This window comes from Corvus kubaryi, unplaced genomic scaffold, assembly GCF_017639235.1.
Source record: "Corvus kubaryi isolate FWS band 111438036 unplaced genomic scaffold, C.kubaryi_AGA036_p1.0 37398, whole genome shotgun sequence".
NCBI classification, from domain to species: Eukaryota; Metazoa; Chordata; class Aves; order Passeriformes; family Corvidae; genus Corvus; species Corvus kubaryi.
The window spans coordinates 41,053,745-41,081,633 of NW_024581137.1; the positions used below are offsets into that span (position 1 = coordinate 41,053,745).

General features: G+C 35.4%; 1 protein-coding gene across 8 annotated transcripts in view; it reads left to right on the plus strand.

Moving 5' to 3' along the window:
* Positions 1 to 27,889, plus strand: part of ARMC3 (armadillo repeat containing 3) — a 65,012-nt gene that overhangs the window by 13,442 nt on the left and 23,681 nt on the right. For 6 of the 8 annotated variants that reach the window (XM_042044065.1, XM_042044064.1, XM_042044066.1 and 3 more), the window contains 8 exons: positions 7,001 to 7,118; positions 9,083 to 9,208; positions 10,290 to 10,358; positions 10,685 to 10,860; positions 12,196 to 12,390; positions 13,021 to 13,204; positions 18,484 to 18,636; positions 18,762 to 18,867. In XM_042044065.1, the coding sequence (XP_041899999.1) occupies positions 7,001 to 7,118; positions 9,083 to 9,208; positions 10,290 to 10,358; positions 10,685 to 10,860; positions 12,196 to 12,390; positions 13,021 to 13,204; positions 18,484 to 18,636; positions 18,762 to 18,867 (1,127 nt within the window). The remainder of the gene's footprint in view (positions 1 to 7,000; positions 7,119 to 9,082; positions 9,209 to 10,289; positions 10,359 to 10,684; positions 10,861 to 12,195; positions 12,391 to 13,020; positions 13,205 to 18,483; positions 18,637 to 18,761; positions 18,868 to 27,889) is intronic. The other 2 variants (XM_042044068.1, XM_042044069.1) reach the window with 2 other exon arrangements.

Below are 27,889 nucleotides of genomic sequence, written 5' to 3' on the forward strand. Positions count from 1 at the left end.
TAGAGAAAAGTGTGGTACCGCCTACTAGGTTCTACAGTAACCTGTGAATACTCAGAAAAAGTCAGTAAAACTATCAAAAAGAAATGAATTGGAAAGAGTGAATTCCAGATGGCATCTACAGCTTTTGGCTTAGTTTTTACCCTTATTGTACTTCAGGCTACCATATCTATTCTGACAGTCCTAGCAGGAGAAAGAAATCCTGAATGTTGCATATTAAACATGAAAATTGATCATTGTAACTATTAATGAAGAAAATCTTACCATGATGAGAATTTTGTTAATAATTATTGTGTAAAATCAAATCCGAAAACTTTAAATTTCGCCTGGGTATTTCAGATGGCAGGAAATGAGATGTAGACAAAATAAAAGATGTATTAGCTATTATCTTGTGATTGATAATCTGTTTATGAAAATGTCAAGTCCAAGAAAAGAAGCCTTGAGATAATGTAGATGAGCTTATAAAAGAGGGCCTTTGTGCATGTGGAATACTCTGAGAATATATGGTTCTGCAGATGACCACTAATTTTTTATAGATTTCTAGGAACAGGTGGGAAACACATCTCTTAGCTTAGCCACTGCTTGTATGTTTCAGAAAGTATTCCTGAGGTCTCTGTTTTCACTGCCTTTCATAATTTGTCTTTTACCATTCTCTGTTCTGAGAATTGATCTCCAACAGGAAAAACATGCTTTGAGCCTCTATCTCTATATGAATGACCTAAAACAGTAATTCTGGCAGATTAAATATGCCAGCTTTGACATAGATTGATAGGAACTTTTCACATGATAACTACATTAGGTTTGGTCTAGACAATACGATTATTTGATCATCAGCTAGGTCATGGACATTGAAAGGGGAGCCTAAGATTATCCCTAGAGAAAATACTGAAGTACTATCACTTAAAGAAAGCTATAGATACCTGAGTATTTTTGAAAATGGCTGCATTCACAGGACTGATGTTAAAAGGTGGAATGTGTGAATTGGCACAGTCAGCTCCTGAAGTTGTCTCCACATAAACACCTTATTTTGATTAATGCCTAAATATTAATTTAACTTGACTTTAGTGAGGCTTTAAATACTGTCTCTTGTAATATCCTCATAGGTAAACTGGGGAAGTACAGACAAAATAGTGTAAATGAACGGAAAAGTAGCTGAACCGACAGGCTCAGAGGGTTGTGATCAGCAGTGTGAGATCCTGTCAGAGGTCAGGCACTAGTGTTGTGCTTCAGGGGTTGATCCTGGGGCAGATACTCTTTAACCTCTTCATCAGTGACCTGAATGATGGGACAGAGTGCATGCCCAGCAAGTTTGGAGAAGACATGAAATTGAGAGGAGTGATTGACAGACCAGATGGTTGTGCAGCCATTCAGGGGGACCTCAACAAACTAGAGAAATAGGAAATTGGGAATTTAATTAAGTTCAATAAAGGGAAATGGCAAAGTCCTGCATCTGGGGGAAGAATATCCGGTACAGACTGGGTGATGACCAGCTGGAAAGCAGCTTTACAGGAAAGAAGCTGGTGATTCTGGTGGACATGCACCAGCAATATGAACTTGGGACAAAGAAAGCTAACAAAACCCTGGGCATTAGGCAGTGTTGCCTGCAACTTGAGAGAGAGAACTCTTGTCTTTCGCTCTGTGTTCGTTAGTGAGACCACACCTGGAGGGCTGTGTCCTAGTGTTCTGAGTTGTCTGGTACAAGAGGGACAAGGCCTTACTGGAACAAAGTCTTGGAGCATTTGTCGTGGGAGGAGGGACTGACAGTTGGGACTTCTCAGTCTTGAGAAAAGGCATGGAGGGGTCTTGTCAGGGTAAAAATGGCTGATAGGAAGAAGTAAAGAAATCAGGCCAGGCTCTTCTCAGTGGTGCCCAGTGAAAAGATGACAGGCAGTAGGCACGAATGGAAAAGCAGGAGGTTTCCATTTAATCATGACAAAAAAATCCTCTTTTACCATAACAATGATGGAGCATAGCTTGGCAAGAGAGCTTGTGGGGTTTCCATTGTTGGAGATACTCAAAATCAGACTGTGCACTAGGCCTGAGCTCTAGCTCCCCCTGTTCTGAACAGGGCAGTTGGACCAGATTGTCTTTGGAGGTGCCTTCTAATATCAACTATTTGTGATTCAGTGGAATATCTTCGGTTTTATTGTTAGTACAGGAGATCAGACAATCACAGAACTGAAATAATTAGCATGTCCAGGTATCTACTAACTCTGTTTTTCTAGGTAAAGGAAAAGGGGTTAAGAATATCAAAGATATCAGTAGTGCTTCTAAAGATTCTATGAGAGGTGCAAGGTTAAAACTGACCTTAAATCAAATTTAAGGGATGAAAAAAAAACAACCCAGGATGAAACAGTAGAATAATAGCAGATAAATACAACCTTCAAAAGGTGGGATTTTCATCCAAATGGGAAAACAAAAAAATGCTTTCACTCCCGAAAGAGAAGTAAAAGCACTATGTCATCAATGTTACCTTGCATCAAAATATTTTGGAAGAGAACTAGCAAAGATACAAAAACTAGCAGTAAAGCTTTTTCAAATTGACTAGATGCAAGAAGCTTCTTAGAGGGACACTGTTAGGTGATTGCAGTCATGAAAGAAAAAGAAAATGACTTATTTTTGTATCAAAACCCAAAGCAATGTGGTAATCACTAAAATAAAAGTGATAAAATTGCCGAAATAGGAATAAATAGTGTTTCCCCAGATCTTGTGCTAAATGAAAAAATTGCTAAGATCTGAGAATGTGACACTAGAAGAATGGAAGGTAGAAAATTTCATTTTCAAAAGGAAATACAGCAATAATTACAGGAGGTTTATCTTCTGTGCTGTGCAAACTGGTAAAAATAGTTTTGGAAAAAAAACAAAAACAAAACCAAACCCATGGATAAATATGACAGCAATGGGGAAAAATCATAGTGCTTGTGTAGAGGAAAGTGTGAGCTACGAAATCTATTTGAGGAAATCTATTTGGAGGAGTCAGTGAGCAAGTGGATAATGGTGTCCTGATTGATACAGTTACTTAGCTTTTTCAAAAGTTTTCAGACCAGACTTTTCACTCACATAAACATGAACAGGTAAAAAGAATTTCCTCTCCTAGCAATAATGTCTAGTTATAAAATAGGAAGCAAAGGTGAGAAAACAAGTTATTGTTCAGATTTCATAATGGAGAGAAATTGTCAGTCATGGGGTTTTATTCTGCAACTGTGTCATCCAGTGTATCAGAATTAATGTGGATATTTTCATGAAAATGGCATCCAGTTCCTAAGTAGGAAAAAGTGAGTAAGTGCAAAATTTCAAATTCGAGGAATAAAAGAGAAAACATTATGTTACTAGCAAATGCATTACACATGCACATGAATGCCATTAACAGTTCTGGTGTTTCCATCTCAAAGAGATACAGCTGAACTATAGAAAGACAACAGAATGAACTAAGAATGAGCTAAGAAAGAAACAAGAACAGACAGAGTGGCTTCTGTTATAGGAAAGATCAAAGGGAATAGTTTTCTTCATTCCCAGAAGGAATCACTGTGAAGAGGAGTATCATAGAAACTTACAAAATTATGAATATACAGGGAAGGCAAATGGGTGCAATTTATTTCACTTTTTCTTATAGTGAATGAACTGTGGAGGATCAATAAAATTGTCAGGTGGTATTTTTAAAACATAGAAGAGGCACAGTTATTTTATGACCGTTTAACTCTGATCTCATGTCTCAGAATATTAAGGGTGTTAAAATACAGATGGCTTCAAAAATTATATACCAAATTTTTCTTGGACTTTTCGAACACAGAGATAAGAATCACTAGACTCTCCAGTTCTCTAGGTTGCAGAATGCTGGTACCTGAGAGGGAGCATAAGTAAAATTTAATAGTCTGCTTGCCCACACCTGTTACCTGGCCTTTGTCAGAGACAGCATGCTGGGCTAGGTGGGTCTTTGGTCTGACTGGAAACATATTTTGTATTACATTCAATTTCAACTAAATTAAGTTGATGGAAGCAAAAAAAAAACCAAACAAAACCCCCCACAAAACAACAACAACAACAAAACAACAAAAAACCCAAAGAAACCCAATAAACAAAAAACCAAAACTAAACCAAAACTAAACCCCACATACTCTTCAGTTTCTAATGGCTTTGAAGTCAAATGTACACAAAAGTCAAGATCAAAGACACATAGAAGCATTTGAGTTTATAGCTTGCTTTTTCATTTAACTTGCTTTTTTTCTTAATACAAACTGAATGTTGGAAATGTTGTTGCTTATAAATTAGTTAAATTCTGTGTTTAATTGGGTTGTTTGTAACTTCAGGTATGTTATTCTAGCACATTATGTCCTGTATATGCCATTACAGGAAGAGTCTGCAATGATGTATGAAGATTTAGATGCAAGGCTTGGGTAAAAAAAAAAAAAAAAGGTGGAACAGTACATATACTGGCATTATGATAAGGAGAAGTCATAACCAGTTCTATGATAGTTTTGAGGAACAACATTACTTCCCTGCGAATCTCAGAATCACAGAATGGTTAAGGTTGGAAGGGACCACAGTGGTCATGTGGTCCAGCCTTCCTGCTCAAGCAGGACCATCCTAGTGCACATTGCACAGGAGTGCATCCAGATTTTTCTTGGATATTTCCAACGAGAGAGACTCCCCAGCCTCTCTGGGCAACCTGTCCCCATGGACAGTCACCACACAGTAAAGAAATTCTTCCTCAATCACTCAGCTGCTAGGGTGTCTTGACTTCTTAAACATACATTGATTTCAGTGGCTATTTTTACTGTGTTTTCAGCACAAAAGTGCTTTTAATAGGAAAGTGCCTATTGAATATTTCGGAGAGTAATAGCAAATCTAACGTCTAATCAAATGGGTAGAGATTAGACTAATTTCACTGTGTTCATGTGCCAACCTTGTCATTAAATCCTAGGAATTTTCATTGAGTTGTGATTTATACAATTAATTGTAAACATGGGAAACAGTGAAAATGGGGCAGTGCAATTGTGACTTTGGTATTAGATTAATGTATAAATAACTGAGATTTAAAACTCTTATTTAATCTTTCATTTCCTATTGAACTTCATCTGAGATCAGTATTGATGTTTATTTTTCTCTGAAGAGCTAACAGCCTTTTCTAAAACTTGGAGTTTTATCCCATCACCAAGTATTTGACCAGACTCAGGAGATATGGTTGTGTTTAAATAATAGCACTTACCTGGAGGATTGTGTTCTGTCCCATGCAAAGACCCAAATGATCAGAAGTAGAGAAGTATGAAGGAGAATAAAGGGACTTTCAGTCGCCTCTGAATTCTCCCATGGGTAGGATGAGCTGTGATAAGCTGAATTTTTTGCCTCCTTACTATCCAAAAAGAAAATTCCAATAAATAATTCCATCATTTTAGGCCCATCGTTAAGATTAATTTGTAACTTGCACCACTATAGTATTATTTGATTTAATTCCCATTGCGGAGTCATTATTAGGCAAAATGACTTACGGTACAGTAAGCTGATTATATTTTTTTTAGAAAGGAGCTTTGTTCCATGCCTTGGCCCATGCCTCCAGCTTGTCACAGCAAGCATGAAATTGGACAGTGTCTTCGGATTTTCAGACCTGATTGAAGCTAGGTAGACCAGTTAAGCACATTCAGCAGACCACCTCTTAATGCAACTTGTATGTTGAGCTTGCTGCCTGCTAAATTGTGTGATCTGTCTCATGGAAGGTGTTGAAATTACTTAGATTTAAAAACCTATCGAAAATATGAATTTAGAGGTCTTGGTACTAGTATCATATTTTGCCTTATTTTTGAGCAAGTCAGAGAAGGGAGAAGAAAACACCCTTTTCTGTGTTCATTTATTTCTAGCACACTCATAATGTTTTTTAAGGTTTGCTCCCCATAATTTCCTTGCTTGACAACTGATTTGTATGTATCTTCATGCCTTGATTGTTCAGCAAAATGTGCCTTTGATGTAGGTATTCGAAGTTTTTTTAATGACGTAAAAGAAATCATTGACATTTGTAAATATATATGTATATTTATTGTGATAATATTTTAATTAATTTATATTGATGTCTTATAATCTGGTATATTTTAAAGATTAATACATTGTTTTTGAGAAACTGCATGACTCGAGTATCTAGTCATTTCTGTATGTAACACAGATACTGTAGAGGCCTGAAGTGTGAGGATAGAAGACAACTAGTTTTTTCATACTAATTAATTGCTTTAAATCCAAGGAAGCTTAAAACTTTTTAATGAGTAGAATTTTCAGAATTCCTTGAGTCTTCTTGAGAAACAAAAGGCTTTTTTAAAAGATCCCTTGCTCAAGTGATATTAGTCCTAAGGAGTCTATTGAGAGGGTGAAAACTGTCTGATTTGTTGGAAGATTTCTTTCTGCATGGAAGAGCTCAGAAATGGAAATGAAACCTTTGTATCATTTCTAGTTGGGTGAGCAGGAATTACATCTTGGAAATACTTCGTCTAGTAGAGGATCATGGTGAGCTGATGAACTGAGTTGACAAAGGCACAGAAAGTGTTCCTTTATTTTTTTAAGCAACCACAAAGTGATATTGCTGCAGAGTAACCAAATTCTCTTCTGTGTACACCACCTGAGTTCACAGGCTCTGTGTACAGCTGCTCCAAAGAAACTTCTCATGTCTCTTTCTGAAGCCTCAGAATGCTCTTACATGTGTAACAATTACATAGTGTGTTACCTTCAAAACTTTCTAGATTTGCAGGGAAGCGTCAAGGTTTTCCTAAAATCTTTGTATGCGATGAAATCATTATAATATTTATTTGGAAGTCAAGTTTTCTTTCTTATTTTTCAACAATGTCTCTAATTGTTCTTAAAAAAATTGGATTTTCCCAAGCAAACAGCACCTCATTAACGTTTCTAATTCAGTGTAGATATATCAACCAAGATTTTATTTTATTTTTAGTGAAGTGTGGGAGTCTATTGCAGCACACAGGAAGACTCAATATAAATCAAACTTTTCTTTCCCCCTTTTTTGTAGTTTGATCCTTTATTGATTGAAAGCAAAACACCAGCAACAGCTGTGCTAATGCTTAGTTCTCCTGAAAATGAAGTTTTGGCCAAAGCATGTGATGCTCTATATAAATTTGCATCAAAAGGTTAGTCTGTTTGCAATGAGCTTTCTTTTGCACTGCTTAGATTTTGATAGTAGTTCACAATTCTTTAGTTTCTTAGCATTGAAATCTTTCTTTCTTCTCAAAGGTGTCTGTTGAAGTTTTGGGGGTTTTCTGAAATATCTATCCAACCTGTACTTGCAGTAATAAAGAAGTCTTGTCGTTTGCATGAAGGAAACTTTTGTCATTTTGTTGAAGAATTTTATATTCACTGTTTAATAGAGTTTGTTTTAAATATAATATAGATATGCTGTTTATGAGCAACAGATCTGCAGTTGTGAAAGAATTCTCTTTTGTATGTTACAGTTGGAAACTTCTGTACCAGTGTAGTTATTTGGAGCTTCAGTTTTCAATGAAAAGGACTTCTTAGTTTTTTTCTGTTATTTTTACACAAAGTTGTTGCATCAGTATTTCTGTGCAGATGATTCATTGGAAATTGCTCAACCTCCTTTATCAAACTTATTTGTATATGAGTTGGGAGTCTAACAAGTCTCCAAGATTCCACATCTTCCAAAGGTCCCTATATAGTCTATAGCTAAATGTCATTTTCAAGGTACTCAGGAGACAAACAACTGTGTAACAGAGGCTCAAATTTTTATGGCACGTAATTTCCTAAGTTGTCTCCTACTTATTCCATGTTATTTGATATTAGTCACTCAAATTGGTATACACTGGTAGTGTTCTTGCTCTGATGAGTTAAATTTTAATTTCAATTTAATTTATGTTTTATTTTAAAATTATATATTTATATGCTGATAATTATACTGATGTAAATTACCAATACTGCTGAAATTGTGAGAGAAGAGCTGAAGTCTTTGATGGTTGGCTAGGGGTCGCTGGGTTCTGAAAGATGTTCAGGTTCTGCTTAATATGGCAAGCTTGGCTGACGGCATGAGATCAAATTCTGAATATGTGAAGAGAGAATGTGGACTGTTGGGAGACAGCTATGAACCATAAATTCTTGCTGGCTCCTTCCCTCCTGTCCACAGTAAAATACGTCACACTGCAAGAGGATAGATGTTTATGTCTTTTATGTTTATACTGAAAGAATAATCCTTTAAATTGTTAATATATTCCTGCGATCTTCCAGAAGAATAGACTAACTTTGTGGGGTAGCACAAGAGCAGGAGTTGATTTCAGTTAATCTATTTTTTTGGGCTGTTGCTAGTAAATTAAGTCCCATCCCTCAATAAAAAATACTTCCTCCATTTTAATAATGTCTTGTCCTGAGATTGAGCATAGATCTCCAGTTTCCTCTCACATTGCTCACTTGTAGCCTGGAAGGGCAGGCATGGTTCACTAGAAAGTGAATTATAAAGCTGTTGTGGGAACTGAAAATAAGAGTAGGACTGGGATTTTGTTTCTTGGGGTTTGTGTGTGTTTTGCGTGAGCAGGAACAGAAGGCTGTAATCACACTAAACTTCTCTGTTCTTTGCGTGTCCAGCACCAATTCAGCTACAAAGCACTTCATTCTCAGATAGTAGAAATCTCATGTAGGAATTAATGATACAAATCCTGGTAGTTGCTTCCCTTGAGGGATAGTAAAGATCCATAGAATTAATGAACTGTTATTTTGAGGAAGATAAAATTGGAAGGCAAGAAAAGAGGAAATAAAATGCGTTCACCTGGTGGTGTTCACCTATACTTTGCTAAGTAGAAAGCTTTCCTTTCTACTTCCACTGCAGTCTCCAACAAATGAGTGGAGTGTTCAATAGACAGTAGCATCCTTTGCTTTAAAAATATAATTAATCTTAGATACTACTAATCGTGAAACTATTTGACACATATGTATTTGGGGTATAAATTAGATGATCTCCAAAGGACCTGTCAGGCCTCTGTTCTTTAAAGTTTACTGTCCAGTAAAAGATTGGTAGCAGTTTTACCTTGATACATTAGAACTGTGAGGTTGCTGGAATTTTTCTTGCGCTTTTAACCCAATTCCTTTTCAGGTGATGAAAACAAACTGACACTTCTTGGTCTTGGAGCACTGGAACATCTGTATAAACTCCTCTCACACGAAGATCCAATTGTACGCAGAAATGCTGTCATGGTATTTGGCATCATGGCTTCTAATCGTAAGAGTCTCAATTTTTTACTATTTTTCAGTGTGTGATCATCAAAACAAGAGGTTGATCATGTGAAAAAATCCTAGATTAATGGCCCAGAATAAAGAGTAAGTGATGTAAGGTTGAGTTTCAGTGGCTGTTATTTTTATAGTACTTTATAGACCTGTATCTGATCAATGCAATAAGCAGGTCTTAATTTGGTGAATGTTTTACCCAGTTGTCTTCCATGAGGATATCCCAACCACTCTCAAGTCTTTTCGTCAACTGCTGCCTGCTTGTCATTCTGCAGTGGACCTTGCCCTCTCGGGTTACTTTTAATTTGGCATTAGCATATAGTCAATGCTGCTGCACAAACATGGATTTGAATGAACAAAGATCTCCCATTTATATTCACAGCTTAATTGGTTTTTTATTTAAAAGTAAATTAAGCTCATACCTTTCTTTTTTGCATTTCAACATGTTGAATATATTGATAATAACAACACAACCCTGTAGGATCACATGAAGTCTGTCCCAAAGAATATTATTTGATTTTTCTCTCCAGGAGTTGAGGTTTTGCTAGTTTGCCATTGACAACAATAAAAATGCAATCTGAAAGTCTTTACTGTGATTTTAGTAGGACCTGTGTAATTCATGTTTTCCATTTGCTGTGTGGGTTGGTGTTAGCATAAAATTGCAAAGTGGTGACTTGAAAACTAAATAACAGAAGGATTAGTTTTATTTTGATAATTTTAACCACAAATAATTTTGACAATTGCGGTGTGACTTCTTTGGCAACTAAAATCATGCAATATTTAGTCAGAACCTGCTAGATGCAAGTATTTTGAATAAAGTTTCAATGAAATTGAAATATAGAGGAACTTCATATGTATCAAATGTCAAAGAATGTCATCTGCTACTTGAAAGTCTCTGCTGTTTTTTCTGGGCCCATTATGATCTTGGTCTAACTTTAGTTGTGTGTCTTTCCCAGTCAGATCTTTGTCACTCAGGGAGTAACCATAAGTACATTTTGCTTGGAGCAGATTCTGTTTCTTTACTCAGCCAACATTGCCAAACAAAAGACTTCGTATTTGTATTTACTTCATTGTAGATGATGTCAAGAAGTTACTGAGGGAACTGGATATCACAAATTCACTTATATCACAGCTAGCACCAGAAGGTACCTTACACTATTTTCTCCTTGCGCAAAAGTACAGTCAGAAATACTTTATGATTGTCATTTTATGAGACAATTTAATAAAATCTTCCCTGTAACTTACAATTTTTCCTACTACCTGTTAAATAGGTAAATACTTTTATATAGCTCTGTAGCTCACTGAGTAGAGTTTTATGTTGTAAAGATGGAACAAGATGTTTGTGGACACATTGGGTATGGTTAACAGCTATTATTTATTGACTTCAAATAATGTTTTAAACCACTGGATTAGTGAACATACTCTGTGCTGAATAAAACTTGATCAAAATGTTTCTTTTTTCCCCCCACAGAAGACGTAGTTGTCCATGAGTTTGCTACTCTTTGTCTAGCACATATGGCTGTTGAGTATACTACTAAAGTAAAAATATTTGAGCAAGGTGGGTTAGAGCCACTTATCAGACTCCTAGGTAGCCCTGATCCTGATGTTAAGAAGAATTCAGTTGAATGTCTCTACCTTTTGGTACAGGTAAAGTTTGCTCTTGTTTGTTGTCTTAAACTACAGAGGCAGATAAGCATTTGCACCCCTGACATTCTGTGTGGGGTTAATAATTTTTAAAAGATTTGTTTCCTTTACTCCCCAGTGTTCATCAATGCATTTGAAACATTAAGTCCTTGCACCTGAGTCCTTGAATGTTAAATTAGTTATGAATATATCTGGTTTTACTGTAATTCTGTTGAACTTAATGCAATTGTCTGTGCTGTACTGCAGTAAAAGTAAAATCAAGATGAGCTTCAGGTTTTTAAAACTAAATAATAATTTGCCTTCTTAGTTGAAAAATATTAATCTTAGTAATGAGAGTTGTAATCTGTCTATCTAAAAGGTTGGAATAATCCTGTAAATTAAAGAACTACCAATTGCATTGTGTCTTGTTTTGACCGTCAAGTCCATAGCACAATTTTGAACATCTTTTTAATGATAGGTGAAGGCTGTCAACAGCTACTTTCCATACTGGGGGGAATAGATTTGTTATTGGCTACTTTCACACTCAGCGCTAATGTCATCCATATGCTGCTTAGCAAAAGAATGGTGCATTTGTATGGCAGTTCTCTCCCATGGCTTAAGTGAATCAATTCAGTAATGAATTCAGTTTATAACTCTATCTCTTTTGGGGCATCAGAGCATGTCTATTCAGAATCACATTTTACTCTTTCTCCTTTTTTTACTATCTCGCTGTCTTTGTTGCAGGGTATATCTGGATAACTGCACCTGGTGCTTGCTTATATTGATAAGGATAATTGCATGCTGCACATGTGCAATAAGCTATTTAAAAGCAAATTGTAATTTTTTTATTTATTTTGGTTTTTAATATAATCAACTACTGTCTTTTTATTAAGCTGCACATCCACTCTTTAAACTTGAAATTTTAAATTGTCATTTTATAATTACTAAAACAAAAGAAGATATAACCAGGCAACCACAGCAGAGCTCAAAAACTGTTTTCCTCCCACTGAGGTAAATAAAAATGGTGAAACTAAATCTACAAAACTTTCTCAAAGAAACTCTTATGTTGAGACAAACATGGCAAAGTCAAGAGTGAATAGGCTTCTTTATACAGGACTAGATTTTGTAGTGTGTACTTCAGTCATGCAAAAACCCCTAGAATTTAAGGTTTGTGGGGCTTGATTATATTCAGTTTGGTTCTTGGCCTAAAAGAAAGCAATCTGCCGAATGAAGCTTTGGAGTATTGACTCATTTTTAATGTCTGAAATCAGATTTTTGGTGTTTTTCTGTAAAGTGAGGAATTGATGCACTGTTATATTGTCTATCACTAACATTCTTTGTTGGAATATTTTGCTGCAGGATTTTCAAAACCGTGCTGCAGTTCGTGAACTGAATGTAATTCCCCCCTTGCTGGGACTACTGGAATCTGAATACCCGGTCATTCAGTTGTTAGCCCTTCAAACCTTAGAAGTAATTAGCAAAGACAGAGAAACCAGGATAATACTGGGAGAAAATAAGGGATTAGATTTCCTTCTGAATATACTGGAAAACAATGTACGGTTTACTTGCCTTGAAAGTTTTTTTGTTCTTGGTGCTGATGTTTGTATGACTAATGAGAAATATTACTTATTTTATGGAAGAGTGACATAAGAAGAAAGAGTTACTTACTTGGAGTGAACTATGATAGAAATAGGGTAAGCTAGAATATCTACCTTACTAAGAAAAGAAGCAAAGACATTTCCCAAAGTGTTTATTATTCAATTTTTTAGTTGAATTTACCTTATATAGTGGCTTTCAACACAATTTTCTACCATTGTTTATGTTATTATGAGACTCAGTTTTGTACTTCTTGAGTTCAGGTGTCACAATGGGAAATATAGTGCATAGAGAAATTAGTGATGTTTTTGAAGCTTTAAGATCACAGGCCCATTCTGAGTACCTGTCTAACCCACTTTGATGTAAATGAGAAACTTCGGGGGATTTTACTATTTTTGATACTTTGTGTTGCATCCTAAGGCATCATCAAATAAATTACATGAAAATATGAATTTGTAAGTATGTACTTTGCAGTACGAATAAACTGTCCAAAAGAAAGTTACAACCATTATCCCACAAACTTAAATGCCAAAGATATTTTAATCCTGATTTCAAGGTTGTTTGGTTTTGTTTTTTTTTTTTAATTAGGAACTCAGTGATCTACATATCGAAGCTCTTGCTGTGTTGGGAAATTGCCTCGAAGATGTGCATACTCTGCAACTGATTCAGCTGACAGGAGGCATTAAAAAACTACTTTCATTTTTAGAAATCTCTACTGTTCCTGGTATTCAGAAGAATGCAGCAAAGGCAATTACCAAGGCAGCTTTTGATGGTATGTGACTTTTCAATAATCCATGGACATGAAATTGTTTATGAAGTAAATTTTTATCCAGAATGAAGCCATCTTCTCTGGTTGAGGGTAGTACTTGTGCTGAGGTAAACATTGGAAAGAATTAATTACCGTGATGAGTCTTGCCGATCAGAGCAGCAATTGGATGCTAGGAGATTATATATATATATATATATATATATATATGAAAATGTTAAGGTTTTGCCTCAATTTATTTTTAAATGTAGTATATTCTTGTAAAATGCTGTCCTCAAAGGAAAATAGAGTTCTGAAAATATGATCCTTGTCTTTTGTTTGGTGATGCCAGCTGACTGCCATCTTAAGCCACCTTTGCTGGCACTGTTTCTCGCTTCTATCTGTTAAGGCTTCATGGCAAGCTGACTTCCTTTTGCATTCAACTGCTCGTCTAAATGTCAGGCAATTTCAAATACAAATTCCTTTAACAGAGGCATGAAAGGAAACCTTTCAAATGGCTTGCAGATTAATATTCCCAGGGGAGTTAAATAGTTTCATTGTAATCTTTTCATAATTATTCATCCTATAGTTCTTTTTTATATACTTTTCTTTAATTCACCAAGGAATTCCGAATTAGGCAGAACATGCTCATCATTTATGCCCACAAGGATGCTCTTTTAATCAAACTACATTTGAAATTCCTTCTGTATGTTGGCTACTGAGTTGCAACATGTGCGAAGTAGTGTTGTGTAACAAAATGCAATGTAACTAATACCGTACTTCTGACTAGAGAAGATTTTACTTCTGTCAAGGGATTTTTATGACAGTAGAATTTAAATATTCATATTTCTGGCACCTTGTGGTTGAATCATGGCTTTAATTTATGTGTATTTTAAAAATATGTCATTTAATTTAATACATGGATAAAATAATCTCTCCTTGCTGCCATATTTCAGACCTCCTTTCATCTCTCTCCGTGCTATCTTTCCAATTCTTTTCTCACCTTGCTTAGTTTGATATCCTGAATATTTGTAATTATTTGGATTGAAGATGATACACAGAAAGAGTGTCCTAGTATTCCATGGGTTTTTCTGTGCTTTTGTCATTATCTGTTGGAAGCTTGGCAAGTCACTGAAAATTGTTTTCATCAATGTTCAGGTATCAAAGATAGGAAGGGACTGTCTTATGTCAGTATTTTCTTTGTGTATTTTCCTGTGTTGTTATTTTATTATGCTACTTAGGACTGTCAGTATCATTTTTATAGTCCTGTGACAGGCTTGTAAGTTGTATGCTAAGCAGATTTATATTTGCTCCTACTGCTTTCTACTGCATCTTACTCCTTTATCATATTTATTTTCAAATAAGCATAGCCTTCTTTTCCTCTTTCACACTTTTTTTTTCAGTTTTTGTGGCCTAATATTTTAGCAGCTGTTAGTAGAAACATGTCTGAGCACATTTTTAAAGCACGGTTGCAAGAACCACACATAATATATTACAGTACTGCCTATGATCTTATATCATGGGATGTTACCGTCAGTGAAGATGCATCTTCTTGTCATGCTTCTTTACAAATGGAGTCAATGAGGTTTCATTATAAAGGTTTGCTCTCTTCTTCAACCTATGACAGTTAGTATGGATGCAGCAAGCTGGGAAAATACATCAAAAGAATATTTAAAATACTTGTTTTCAAGCTGTAGAATTTTGGTGACACCCAGTTAGACAAAAGGAAACTTCTTGTCCTGGTGCAGTGGAAAACACAGTCCAGTAAACTTGCTGCTCAATGTGGCCCCCAAAAGCACTGAATTTTTCAGATACAAAGAGCTTCTGGTCTAAAGTCAGCCTTGGAGTGGAAAGAAAAGGCCATTTTAAGAAGTAGCCCAAGTGCAAAAAGAAAACAGAAATATATTCAGGTTTTGTTTGTTTGATTGGATTCTGGTTGTAAGCATACTAAACAGCCTATCCAAAATGCAACACTAATGTATACTATACTAGTACTTGCCTTGATGTGAATCCAGTATAATACAACACAGGTCTTAGTTCTGTGGTGACTTTTTCATTAAATTTGCAATAGCCATACCCACATTCTTCAGGTTTGATAATCATGGTTGCAATTTACCAACATTTCCTGTATACTTGGGAAAAAAAATACTGCTTTTCATTGGAATGAAAAACCTACTTCTGCTATGACAGAACATGTATCTAGCTGGTTTTTTAATCCTGGCAGCTGAGTATACAGCAGTATCTGGTTTTGAAATTATTATTGTTGACAGATGGAATTTAGTTTTGGATTGGTTTTTTTCCTGATAGATGTGATCATAGCAAGCAGTTTTGTTTTATGTCCCTTTCAACCCTTTGGAAAGGGACTCCTGTAACTTGGTGTTGTTGTTATAAGATATATTTATCCCTTAAGATTTATTCTCAGTATCAGAATAAATTACATGGTATAAACTTGATATTCAACTTTAAATAGCATCTTTAGGATGCTGCTCTGTTTAAGTACATTAAAATGGATCATATTTCTGTACATAATCATTATGCCTTTGCCCCTGAAATTTTTTTTGTTCTGTAACATAATTTTGAATTGAATATATTAATTTATTGATGATTTTGTTTTGTATGCTCAGAATTATAGTGGTGAATTATACTGTGATTCCTGCCTTGCCCACCAATTAATGCAGTCATTTCAGAACGCTAAATATAATCTAATGCTATAAATTATTGAATGTCTGTGAGTGGATTATCTGGACTTTTGATTAAGGAGGGCCTGATTTTCCCCTGACAATGCCAGACATGCCAGCAACAACAAAATGCTGTGGTGTGTGTATGGAGAAAGTGATAATGATGCTCCCTGTGCCAAACTTCTGGTTTGAAGCTCTCCTGGTTCTTTCTGTGTATCTCAATGCATCTCATGCTCAAAGGGGAGCACACTGAACATGCTCTGTAGCCTGATTCACATTTGCATTTCACAATACGGATCCTTGTTTATCTGCGTTAGCTCAGCTCAAGATCAGTGAGAAGTCATGACACTATATAACGTTAATTTTTTTTCATTTGAAATTGGTATAAATAATTCCATAAGGTGGTGACAGTGACCTGAATAGTAATCGACACAACTCAGATCATGATTTTGGGGTAAGAAGGGGAAATAGGAAAATATATTGAAAAATAAAGGTTGTCCTACCATGGGGTCAATGCATGAAAAACTGGACAGAACAGTTGATACTCCAAACTCTTTTAGTTGTGTGTGCTTGATTCTCCTTCATGTTGAATCAATGCATTCAAATTACTTAGGGGTCAAGAAATTAATCACTGTAAAAATGGTGTTGGCACTGACATATGAAGTAATTCAGTATAAACGATGCTTTTCAATTGTGCATTCTTTCTAGTCTGTAGTAAAGGACACAAAGGAAACAACTCATGCACACAGAGAGAGGATCGGCAGAAAATGTTCATTCCTTTAATAGAATTCTCACCTGGATATCGAAATATTAATAATTTTCATTGATGTAGCTACCTAAATATAAATGAATACTCTTTATCATAAGTTCAAATTCAAGATCTGTTTTTCCACATTATTATAAAATTCTTTTTCTGTTTAAAATATTTTAAATTATTATTTTCACTCATTCAAATGAATTATATTATTATTTCATATAGGCATAAATTTTCTTTAAAATAAATGCTTACCCATCATCATAGCTGCCTTTAAAATCAAGAATAATTTTAAAGAAAATCTGTAAATACATAAGTAACTTGCTGTACAAAAAACAAAATTATTGAGACATAAAGAACCTTTAGAGATCACTGTTTGAGATTGTGGACTACTCTGGTGAGGAACAGGCCAGCAACATACTTGATAACCTGTCAAAAAAGTCTCTTATCCCAATTAAGGCCTTCTCTGGGAGGTGGCTGATACATATAAAGTTTATGGCCAAAGTTCTTCTGACACTTAAAATCCTCTCTGTTTTATTTGTTGCATCTTTGTTTTGTGATTTCATTTGTGTATCTGAGGATTCTAAAAAAGTTTAAAGCTGAGCTGAAGAGGGGAAAGTGACTGCACCTCTCTCATCTACGTGCTTTGAGTCATTTCTGCTCTGCAGTTACATTTTTGATCAAACTTGCTTCTCAGTGACTTTGTGGACTTGTATTTGTTTACTTTTATTCACTCCAGATACAGATTTATCTAAAAGAATACTTACTATATATTTTTTTCCTTTTAAAACTTTTTTATTTGGAGGACAACAATCCAAACCAGGGAGTGATCCCTCAGAACAGTAGCAAAGCACTGGTAAAATTTCTAAATATTTTGAAGTTCCACTGACTTCACAATTCCTGAAATTCTTTAATACATTCAAAAATTCTACTCTGTAGATATAACTTCCAACATGTAATTAGTCTGGTTTAAATTATGCATATGGTTAAATGCTTATTGACTCTCATCATTGTGGAGCTTCTATGCTGTCCTGTGCCTTTCTTCATGAAAAAGTTTCTTTCAGGAGTGTTTCTAAGAAGCACCTACGTTGCTGATCTCATCAGTTTTGGGATGAGGGAGTTTATCAGTTTGTTAGTATCTACATACAGCTGTCTGTAGATACTTCATAGGTGCTGTGTGTTGTTACTTGTGTAGAGGAAGGAGCATCTCTGTCCTTCCTCAGCTGCTGCCGCTCAGTGCAGTGGAGGTCAGCAGTGAACTCTGTGTCAGCAGGCTAAACTACAAAATTCAAATTCTCTGCAAAGTGGACATTAATGAAGAACTACAAGCTGTGCAGAATTTAAAACTTTCTTTGTAATGCTCCTTGCCTTTTTTGGGCTATTTTAATACATTGAGTGGTATTTCACCAAGTTAATTGTACATTTACTGGTATCTTCTTAAATGTTATGCATTTGAACTTCATTAGCGTAAACTGAAGTTCAGCACGATCCTGAGTAAGCATGATGTATTGCATTGGAAAAGCTGTTTCCATCAAGCCTTTATGCATTCTGCAGTTTTAAAGTCTTGCAGAGAACAAACTTTGCATTCTGTCAGCCTATGTATGTTTATACTGTGCTTAATAGTCATTATTTGGCCTTAATTCAGAGCTCAATGAAGCCTAATCCAGGAGTTGGACTTGGATGATCCTTGTTGGTCCCTTCCGACTCAGGATGTTCTGTAATGGATTTGGCTCAGGTCCTTTGTGCACATTTCTTGATGGCTGGTTCCTCTGTTACCAAAATATTTCCAACAACTAAATGAAATCAAATTCATGTCCTTTCACTGATTTGGAAAACAAATGCAGATTAATGCTATTGTTGTTTCTCATTTAAAGCTGAAATCCGAAAAATCTTACATTGGGAAGAGGTTGAGAAATTTCTCCTAAACCTTTTGGAAACTAACAATGATGAAGTTAAAGTTGCTGCTTCCCAAGCTATTTCTGCCATGTGTGGGAATATAGACAGTAAAAGTGTCCTTGGACTCCAGGGTAAGTAAGGTGGGAAAGGATGAAATGTGAATTTGTGTTTTTTCTGTTTATAAGGACAATATTATAATTTTGCAGACTGCCATGGTTTATTTAAAGGCTCATATATGCAATTATTTCTTTCAAAGGGATTCCCCAGCTAGTACAGTTGCTAAGCAGTAATAATGAAGAGGTAAAAGAAGCTGCAGTGACAGCATTAAGTAATTTGACAACAGCCAGTCCTAGAAATGCAAGGTGAGTCTGCAATAATTAAATTATTATTTAAAACACTAATCTGAAGTGGTAATATTTTTGTTTTTAAAGAATGCCTCATCTTGTCCTTATCCTACAAGGCAGGTCTGTGTGAATTTGACTATAAGGCACTTTTTGGTACTTACGAGTCACCTAGAATAGCTTGGTTCTCCTCAGTGTTACAAGAGTTGTGCTGTCTCTACTAATGTTTGCTTCATCAAGGAAAGGTATGAAGCAGATGTAATGAAAGCAGAGATATAAATCTGTTTTGAAGAGAACATATGAGCAAAATATGCCTTTTAATCTAAAGCATTTGATGTTGGTTTATTTTTTTAAATCCAAAATCATCAAAATGTTTTAAAACTTGATGGTTCATACAACCTTTTTGACTGACCTAAATCCATTCTTTGAGGGAGATAGATCTTCTGAATGTTGGCATTGTTTTGCTCTTCCTTTTGTTTTATTGTTTCCCAAGTAGTAGGGAATGCTTATAGTGCATTCTCTGAAAGAAAAGAAGTGTAACTTCAGTATCCAAAATTACTAACAAAGGTAACAATGGTTAGCTCACTATATGTTTGAAAACAATTGTATCAACTAAATTCTAATGTCAGCTGCAGCGTTTTTTTATGCCAACTCTATTAAAAGTCCTGTTAGGGAAAAGCAACAGAGCAGTGTGATGTGTATGAGCAATCACACAAAACTTACAAACCAAAAAAAAAAAATCCTTGAAAGTTTCCTGGAATATACATACTTAAAGAAGTTGTAATCAATTCACAGGCATCCTTTGACATGAAAAAGTAAAATAACTCACAAAATAAACTGTTTGTTTCAGTTTATTGATTCAGCTCTAATAGTCACTAGTATTCACTTAATGTTACCAGATGGAGCCATAATTTGACACAAGAGAATAATACTGTTCTCAGATTCACATAGTACATTTTTTTTTGTCTGATATTCTGCTCTCCTCATGTGCTGGACTCTTCAGTTGGTGTCAGTGGGAGTCACACACACATAAAACAAGCACAGTGCTGCAGTCCAGAGGTCAAACTTTCAGCTCCACTACAGCTGGTTTTCGTAGTGCAGCCCTTTGAGGTTTCACATTGTGAAAAGGGGATCTCTGGAGAGTTTTGAGTTGGTATAGAAGCTTATGCCAACTCATTCCATTTCTTTTGCTAAGGAGATAGTCAGGACATTGTTTAGCTCAACTGCTGGAACAATTCTCTGAGACCTCAGGCAGGGAAATAGCTGTCTCTGTTCCTCTGCATTATAATGAAGTCCGTATTTGTTTCTTGCTGGGCAGAGTCAGGAAATTGTAAAGGTGGCTTACATATACTTCTGTCTCCTCACAATCCAGCTTCAAGTACAATATGGAAGCACCAGATAATCTAATCAGAGGTCTTCTGTGAAAATCAGGAAGCAATAATTTACATTAAATATGTATATTGGATGAATTCCATGTGACTATATAATTACTTCAAAGCTTCATTTCTAAATCAAAACCATTAATAAGTCATAGAAGGGTCTGAGTGTGACTAGGATCTAAAAATTAATATATAGTGTTGAACCCTTAGCTGATACAAATTGGTACAGTTCCAGCTCACTGACTGACTATCAGGCCCATATTTATTTTACATTCACATAATAGGAAAAAAAAAATAATTTGGAGAAAATTCATTCCGGACTGAGTTACCATAATCATATTTCATTCTAGAATGTTTCATTTGTATGTCCTGTAGACCCAGTGAAAATAAGTGTATAAATAATGAAGATGCTGATACACTTTTATAATAATGTGACTTTGCTGTCTGATTATGTTGACAACATTCTCTTCTTAAATGAAACTGGTGAGACTAGTGCCCTTTTATCAGTTATGTATTAGATTCTTGTTATAAACCCTCCAAGAATATAAAATCATAAAGGTAGTAGCAGCAGGTGGACCTTATGGGCAAGAACAAAATGGGTCCAGTGATGGGGAAGACTATTTGCCATAAGTGCTTTCACTTTTTACTGGCCAGTCAAATATTTATTAACCTTATTGAATTCATATGCATGCATTCTGCTGTATTTCAATTAATGAGCATTTTTCTATGTTACATTGATTGAAGGATGTGTACCTTGCCCTTTTATTTGGTACAGTGTATATTTGAGGCTCTAAAGTGTGAGTACAAGATGTTGCTATTTTTGCTGGAGATTTGTTGCTCTTGTTAGGAATATCAAAAAGTGCTGCCATATAATATGGAAAAAAATAAGATGTAAGACAAATTGTGTGTAATTAAAACTCCCGCCATAGGTAGCCCATAAAGTCTTCCATTGATTAATAGCACAAGAACAGCATAGGCAATGGGCAGTACTACCCCCCACTAATATAAATTAACCTTGACCTTTAGGTGCTTCCCCACAGCAATGAAAAGCTAGTTCTGTACCCCTACCAAATCAATGGTTTGTTTCTCAGCTGAGACAGCTAATAAAGGTGTCAAATATGGTGGAGGTTTGGCAATTAGAGCACCTGTTCATGATGAACGGGACAGAGACCAGCTTGTCATTTCACACAAGTCCTCAAGCAACCATGATTTGGCAAAACCAAATAAATTAATGAATTACTGTGCTTCCCATAGTAGTTTAACCAAAAATCTAGAGCAGAAGAGGACATGAGTCCCCTACAAGTGGTTTGAGTTTTCAGGTTTACTGGAAAAAATGGATTTTCAATAGGATCTCTACCAGAACACATAGCAATTAATATAAATAACTTCTAAAATATTTAAGCATTTAAATTTTTGCTGCAGAGCTGATGTTGTGTCATACTTCAGTAGCACATAGAAAAAAAATACAGTGGTCAAATGCCTCATTAGTTTGCAGACTGACACCCCCAGAATATGCTTTTATAAGAATTTTACCATAAGGACGGAGTTTTAATGCTGCTCAATATTGATGATAAATCCTTTTAAACTGATTAATAATTAGGCTAAGTAAAAATAAAATTGCAAAGTGCATTGCAGTTTAAAATGCCATGTGCTTATTCTAACATGTTACGTTATATGTTAAGTGTGCATTGCTCTGAGGTCATCCTTGATATATATGTCAGAATTTGTTTCTGTGATCTGCTTCTGGAAAAAAAGAGAATTATGTTCAGCTGGGTATTTGCATCCATCTTCTCCATTGCATCTTTTAAATCCAGAGCAGTAAGTTGCTTTATTGAAAACTGTATACAGTTATTTGGACAGAAGAATGCCATTTAAAGAATCTCTGAAGCTTTCTGGTTTTGCTGTGTCCAGGCATCGGGCAGTGTGGGTGCAGTCACTTCAGTAATGGATGTGGTGCACAAATGGAACAATTACACGTGAACAAAGAAACAGCAGCGTCATCTGTTGGGCAGGAAAATAAGTGATTCTGTGCCACACATCTAATCCTGGAACAAACGGCTTACCTCAGCCTCTGCCTATTTTTTCTCATTGAAAGTATAGTCAATTATTTTTGCCTTTCATGTATTTAGGATAAGATAATCATGTTAAACATAAATACAATATTGGAAGTAGCACATAGAAATAAGGTCTCAAGTATACCAGTTAGTCAGATATTAATTTGACCAGCTCTTTTCTTCAGTATTGTCGTAGCACAAATGCCATTTCTAATAGCTGCCTTCATAAATCTGGCAGTGTCTGAATTCTGAGCACCTAATGGATTTGCCACTAAAGAAAAACATATGCTCTGGAATTTAGAACTTTGTACTGGACATGAAAACTAATTAGCAGCCTCAATAATATTTACCCTAAATTGTTTATTTTAAGTGCAAAATTTATAGCATTCCGTTAGAATTTGGGCTGGGGGAAGAAGGAAAAGGATGTTTTTTCTTTATCTGTACCAAGGGCTGCAGGAAGTTGTGGTACGTGACAGACTTATGACAGAATATTTCTCCTGGGGTTTATAGTGACTGTCATGTGACAAATTTCTGTATTGTATCTGGATTCAAGGCAGCAAAGTATCATCCCAAAATTTACAAAGTCATCAAGCTTTATGTTATTTAGCTTTCTAATTCTTAAATCCTTCACAGGAATCAGAGAACCTATTTAAATTCCCAAAGGTTTTATCCATATAGGCAGTTCCAGGCATTAGTGCAGCATCTGAATGTATGTTTTCTGAAATGTATCAAGATTGTCAAGATTTGAGAGTAGTTTGGGATAGGAGGAGAGGTTGGGAACTTGTTGGTTATGAACAGTGCCCAGTGAGGAGAAAGTGGGTCGTTCCCTTGACTTTGGATATTATATCTATTATATCTGTTATTCCAAACTGAAATTCATGCTCTGATCTAATGACTCAAAATACATCCTCAATCTGTTTCACCTGTAGTGAGATCGTCTCACCTTTTTCAGCTGAGATTTTCAGTACACAACAGATCTTTTTATTATTTATGAGTATGGCTGCCAAGGAATAAATTTGAAGAACATCCATTTTATCTTACATTCCAAATATAGTTATTATTAGGAAGTAGTGATTACTACCATTAGGTAGTAATATCACTAGGTAGTAATCTTCCCTATTAGAAAATAGAAAACTTAGTAGTAGCTTTTCTCTTTCAAGACTGTAGATGGAACCTAAGTCACATAACTATTGAAGTGTCAATATTACATAAGATAATACATTTGCATGAATATATGTGTTAATTTATGAACACAACAGGAACACAAATTTCTAGAACAAGAGCTACATTTAATAGCATAAATAGGTGATAATCCACTATAGGTTGTGTCCTTTTTATGGTTTAATAGTTCTTTATGACCTAAGTTTGTTTTTCTGAAGGAGGCGATCAACAATAGAATGCTGCTGGCAGTATTGTGCGGATGTAATGTGTTTTAATACTGACCCCTAGTGACAGAATTATTTTTTTGAGCTAATGCGCTGCAAGGTAAAGGGATTTTTTTGAGTTTTGTGGGTTGTGCTGTTACTTTTTACATTAGCATCCACGTCTACTGCATCCTGTAAAATACAGTTATCTCAGGCCATGAACAGATTCCTCTTTTTCCTTTCTCTTACTGTATATCCGTATTATGTGAGGTACTTTATAAAAAGAAAAAAAAAAAAGACTACAAAGCCACTGCCCATTACCTACAAGCTCATAAGCTTTTCCTTGCAAGTTACATCTTGACTTCCATTGAAAACTGCAAAATGTTTTATGGTAAATTTCTTCCTTGGCAGAAAACCTGAATTAAATCCTGTATGGGATGTCACTCAGAAATGGGTTCCCACTAAGACCTTAACATCACATCAGATGACTGATACACAACCCACAGACATGGGTCTGTGCCCTGCTGGCAGTGAAAAATCTTTCATACAGCCAGCTGTTGTATTTTTCACTTAGATTGGGAAGGTGTGGCTGCATGGGAAACTCCTTGTGTAGGCTCAGACACTCTAACTGTGTTTTCTTCCAAGTACAGGTCTTCTTTCACAAAAAAAAAGGAAAAAAAAAAGAAAAAAAGAAAAAAATTGTTATGCATTCTCCTGGTTTGGTTTTTTTTTGTTGTTGTTTTTTAACTTTAGATTATATTCAAGACAAAGACTAAGCGCATTTATCTCTATCTAACACAGATCTCATGTCACCACATCCTAAAGTGCATGGAAATCTAAGTAGGTCTGAAATAATTTCAGACAGAACACTTCTGATCTGGGATAATGATAACTACATAGAAATTTTGCTCCTTGTAGATATAGCAAAATCTTTTGGCCTGTTTGTACACCCCTACTTTCAAAGCCTTGCAGTATGATCACTGTTTATCTTGGCTGTGGAAGGCTGGAATTTCACTCAGAGCATGTGTGTTGTCACCTGTAACTTCCCATTATATATTTCTGTGGGATCAGGTAAAAACTTTTTCTTCCCAGATGGAGACTCCTAAGCCTGGGAGAGAAAACTTTCTTTTGTATGGTGGCACAAGTACCATGATTACTCTTGAGTGTGTATCCTTGTAATGTCATTCAGTGATATCCACAGAGGTAAATTATGCTTTTTTTGAATTAAAAGTGGCAAGGTTTATTTTACATATGAGTAAATATTTCAGACAAATATATTGGTGGTTTTGCATGAACATTTTCTTTGTAGTAGATTTCTAAATTAAATTATTAAAGTGTATGTATGTTTGTTTCAACTTACTTGAGTATAGTGTGAAGTTGTTTATTTGAAGTTGTCTCTAGGGAAATTTCAGGGTTATGACTGACCTTGCAAACTTAATTCTGCCCTGCTGTGAATTTAACCTGTGCACTGACTGGCATGTTGTCCACTTGGACTGTCGTCTGGTAAAAATAAGCTTTCACAAGTAACCTTAACATTTTGACATGCAACCTTAGTAATTTTATCTTAACATAGTGGTCTATGTGTATTTTCTTAGAGATGTAATTTAAAGAGAGAAAGCTAAAAGCATAAATTTCTGCACTCTAAATCATTGTAAGAGCTTGAACTTTTAGCAAGGCAAAAGAGACTGCTGCCTTCTAAAATATGTTCACAGTTGTCCAGAGAAGAGTTATCCAGAAGTGGAAGTTCAAATTCACAGTGCAAAGTACTGTGTGTAGAGACTGACTTGGCACAGCTTTTTTATCCTTCCTCAGCTGGTGCTTCCAGAGATGAAGAAGAACCATGGTCTCCTCACTCTCTGTGTTCAGAGGAATTCTGAGGACCCTGATTTGGCTTTTTCTTTCCTTTCCTTACACCTCCATGAAGGCTGCTCTGGCAACACATGCATGTTCCCTCTTACTTGGCTTTTGTAACAGTGTGGATTCCAGACTCTGAATATTTGTGCCTAATTACTGATTTTTGCATGCACTACTTCTTGGGTCAGAAAAAAGAGAGAGGGGGATTGTGTCATTTTCATGAGCTTATCCTGGCTGAAGGTACGTGGGATTTTTGAGGAGCAAAAAGGGTATCTATTGTTGAATTTCATGCCTTCCACGTAATAGTGGAAATGTCAGAAATTCTTTACAAAGGTTGCAGTTAGTATTATAATTGAAAATCTCAGGTATCATGAACAGATAGTTCATTACCAATACTCCTGTAATATTTTAATTTAGGTATACTACAATTTTAGAACTGAGATCTGTGTAACTTTGTCAGATGACTTCCATGATAGACATTAGAAGATCTCTGTGAATTGCTAAATGAGAGTCAGGTATTACAGTCTGCTAACCCTGACAGTTTAAGGTTTTATTACGTCCAGACTGTGAGGTTTATTGAGTTTTGGTTTTGTTGCAGTTTCAACAAGATACTTGTCATTAGAAAATAGGATAGAGGGCTCAGTTCCTGAAATGAAAAATTAATACGGTTTGTTGATATCATCGATATTTTTATTGGAGCACAAAGGGCCCCCAGATTATAGATCAGTCTCTTGTGCTAGATTCCCTTACTCAGAATAAACATACTGACATTAATTTCCCTTGTATAGTGAAGAAAACGGAAGTAATATTAGTCTTTAAATAAAATACGAGTGACTATTTACAACAGTCAATTGCTTTTGAAAATAATTAAATCACAAAGTGAAATTTTTTGTAAGTGCAGAAGCCATTTATTGGATGTGATTATTCTGATGGCATAACAAGGCTAATGAAGAATACTAATACATTTAAGGAATAAAAAGGAAGCTATTTCTTGAGGCTTTTTCAAACTTCTGGTTATGATATTCTTTTTCAGCCAGAAATTGCATAAGAGAGCTGGATCACAAATGCCTGGTGTGAAAAAGAAGTCATGCGATTTAACATAGATAGAGTTGATTTTAAAAAATATGTGTAATTAGATGCATAATTCTTATGCATAATTTACATGCAATTATGTATGAAAATGAGATATGCACAGGCATAAATGGCTAGCTAAGCACCTCACACACAATCACAGTAATTTTGCACAGAAATTAAACATGCAGTTGCAAACACATTTGAAAAAAATGAAGTCCAGTGAGGAGGAAAAATTTGAATTTTTTCTGAGCAGAAATTGTGTTAAATCTTCAGTCAGGAGTGGGGGGGGAGTAATCAGCATAGAAGTGAAAAAAAAAAGTTGAATATAAACCAGTTTATGTTCAGTCATGAAAGAAGAAACAAAACCAAACATACTTTACCATTTTTATGAAGTGTCGATCTCACTAGTGTAAATTTAGTACAGTCCTGAGTAAACAGTGGTGTCAAGCTGTACCACTGCTCTTCTCCTCTATCTCCCCTCCCTGGAAGGTTGTTTAGGTTAGGGGTTTGGGGGGCAGTCTCAGTGTTTTCTGGCAGCTCTTTGAACACTCTTAGTTGCTTTCTCCCTTAGGCTAGACTTTCTTTTCAGGAGGAAAATTCCCGATGCTCTGAGTAAATAATCTGTTCTTTTTCTTGCCATGGCAAGAAGGCTTGGTCACAGACCAGAGCTTTTATGCTCCTGTGATGCCAACAAAGAGGTGGTTCTTGTCACAGAGTGCTTATACTATTAAAAATAAAGTAAAAAAAACCCACAGAATTTTCATCAAATTTTTATTGCTGATTGTTTTTACAACACGCTTCCAATATCTGAGCTTTCCTGTTGCACCCCAGACAACTAAAGCAACAAAATACTCACTTCAGTGACATTCATACACTTCTCCAAATTGTTTGTTAAAAAAAAGTTTGTATTGTGAAGTTTTTGGTAATGATTTTATTGACAACTTAATTTATTTTTGCAGTAAAAGTAGTCAAGAAAATGTTTGTTTTTCTTAGTCTCTCAGCATTTATTCTTTGAGTCTTGAATTATCTTTTAGAGAATTTTCATGAAAATGTCTTAATATTACAATGTATATTTAAAATAAATTAATTAAATATTTATTATCTGACCTTTTAATATTTCTCTTCCCAATGACAGTTGAAAAAAATATTTTAGTTCTTCTTGAATACAGTCATTTGAATCCAATTGTAATCAGAATTTTACTGTTTCACTAAAGAGCGTGCTTAAGGTCCTTATGGTACCTGAACTGTGTATACCTTGATTAAGGTAAATACCTAACCCTGTTAGGGTAGGCATTCTAAGGATCATAATATGTGCTTA